This window comes from Arabidopsis lyrata, assembly GCF_000004255.2.
Source record: "Arabidopsis lyrata subsp. lyrata unplaced genomic scaffold ARALYscaffold_9, whole genome shotgun sequence".
Lineage (NCBI taxonomy): Eukaryota > Viridiplantae > Streptophyta > Magnoliopsida > Brassicales > Brassicaceae > Arabidopsis > Arabidopsis lyrata.
This window is the reverse complement of record NW_003302547.1, coordinates 364,382-366,734: the sequence shown is the minus strand read 5'-3', so window position 1 is coordinate 366,734 and position 2,353 is coordinate 364,382. Positions and strand designations below refer to the sequence as shown.

At 37.0% G+C, this 2,353-nt stretch overlaps 1 protein-coding gene across 1 annotated transcript in view; it reads left to right on the top strand.

The window, feature by feature from the left end:
- The first annotated feature begins 936 nt into the window (after positions 1-936).
- LOC9299216 (leucine-rich repeat extensin-like protein 3) overlaps positions 937-2,353 on the top strand; it is a 2,336-nt gene continuing 919 nt past the window's right edge. Inside the window, exon 1 of the mRNA XM_021020717.1 lies at positions 937-2,259. Within this exon, the coding sequence (XP_020876376.1) occupies positions 1,101-2,259 (1,159 nt within the window). The 5' untranslated portion in view covers positions 937-1,100. The remainder of the gene's footprint in view (positions 2,260-2,353) is intronic.

Genomic DNA, 2,353 nt, shown 5'->3' with positions numbered 1-2,353 from the left:
GATTCTGAATCATTTTCTAAATATTTTAATCGATGTAAAAAGTTGAACACATTTTCGTCAATTGGATAATATATGTCCGTTTTTAAAATTTCGAATCACAGCAGAAAAAAATTGATTTTTTTTTACTTTATGTATTATATGATGATTCAAAACAGTTAAAAACAAATTAAATAAAAATGATAGGAGAATCATAATTATAAATCTTAATCAAATCTTCTAAATCTCTAAATTATTAAATATGGAATATCCGGTGTATGAGTTGGGTTAAATATAACCCGACCCAACAAATTTTCTTGTGAATGATTTTTTGAAACGGGTCGGATATCCGATTAACCCATAAGCATTTTTACCCATACGTCACCAAAGTGTTGCAAAAATACTAGTATAGATAATAAAAATTTAACCAGTTTCTGTAACTCAAGTGAAAAATTGTACGAAGAATATATTAGTAAGAGCAAAAAAAAACTATAACTGCAAAAATCAACCGAACCAAACCAAAATTTATGTAGAAATAAATCGAACCTAATCACACCAAAAAAAATTGGTAGTTTGAATAATGAATATTTTAAAATCTTACATAATAATTAAAAATAATTACAACACTAAATATATAAATTTTAATTTAAACAAAAAAAATGAAATCATAAGCGAACTGAAACTTGTATATGTTAAACCAAACCAAAACCAAACGGAATTACAAATGATTTTATATAAGTTTCAGTTTTCAAAATACCAAAACACCACAAAAACAAGTAAATCAGATTGTCCACAACTCATTCTTCACATTAGAACAGAGTGATTATATGGGAATAGGTGAAATTGATAATTATAAATTTTTGGAAGACCAAATTTTTAAATGCAAAAAAAAAAAAAAAAAGATAGGCTTGAGCTGTGAATGAGCTGTCTCTCTTTCATTTATATTCCAACATATCTCTCCTTCCACACAACATAACACAAACCCTTCTCTTCCTCAAATCTCCCCCATCCCAAAAATCCTCCATAACATTATTATTATACAATCTACATTTCCCATTTTACCCTCACTTCTCTTTCGAATTCTCACCCCATTGCCACTTCACTCAGATGTCTTGTGAACTGAAATGAAGAAGACGATCCAAATCCTCCTCCTCTTCTTCCTCTTCATCAATCTCACCAACTCTTTCTCTCACGGCGGTGTTCTCTCCGATAACGAAGTCCGTCACATTCAACGCCGTCAATTACTCGAATTCGCCGAACGAAGCGTCAAAATCACCGTTGATCCTTCTCTAATATTCGAGAATCCGAGACTACGAAATGCTTATATAGCTCTACAAGCTTGGAAACAAGCGATTCTCTCTGATCCAAACAATTTCACTTCGAATTGGATCGGATCCAATGTCTGTAACTACACCGGAGTTTTCTGTTCTCCGGCGCTTGATAATCGGAAGATCCGTACCGTCGCCGGAATCGATCTCAATCACGCCGATATCGCTGGTTATTTACCTGAAGAGCTTGGTTTGTTATCAGATCTCGCTTTGTTTCATGTTAATTCAAACCGGTTTTGTGGTACTGTACCACACCGGTTTAACCGGCTAAAGCTTTTATTCGAGCTTGATCTTAGTTACAACCGGTTCGCTGGGAAATTCCCGACTGTTGTCTTGCAATTACCGTCGTTGAAGTTTTTAGATCTCCGGTTTAATGAATTTGAAGGAACTGTACCTAAAGAGCTTTTTAGTAAAGATCTTGACGCGATTTTTATAAACCATAACCGGTTCCGGTTTGAGTTACCGGAGAATTTCGGTGATTCGCCGGTTTCGGTTATTGTTTTGGCGAATAACCGGTTCCATGGTTGTGTACCTTCGAGTTTGGTGGAGATGAAGAATCTTAACGAGATCATCTTTATGAACAATGGTCTTAATTCTTGTTTACCGTCTGATATCGGACGGTTAAAGAACGTGACGGTGTTTGACGTTAGTTTTAACGAACTTGTTGGGCCGTTACCGGAGAGTGTTGGTGAGATGGTTTCGGTGGAGCAGCTTAATGTGGCGCATAATAAGTTGTCGGGAAAGATTCCGGCGAGTATTTGTCAGCTACCGAAGCTTGAGAACTTCACTTATAGTTACAATTTCTTTACTGGAGAAGCGCCTGTGTGTTTGAGGTTGCCGGAGTTTGATGATCGGAGAAATTGTTTGCCGGGAAGACCTGCTCAGAGGTCTCCAGGGCAATGTAAAGCTTTCTTGTCTCGTCCTCCGGTGAATTGTGGATCGTTTATTTGTGGCCGTTCTGTGTCGCCCCGTCCCTCCGGTGGTTGTAACGCCGTTACCCCCGCCTTCTTTGCCATCTCCACCCCCGTCGTCAATTTTCTCAACATCCT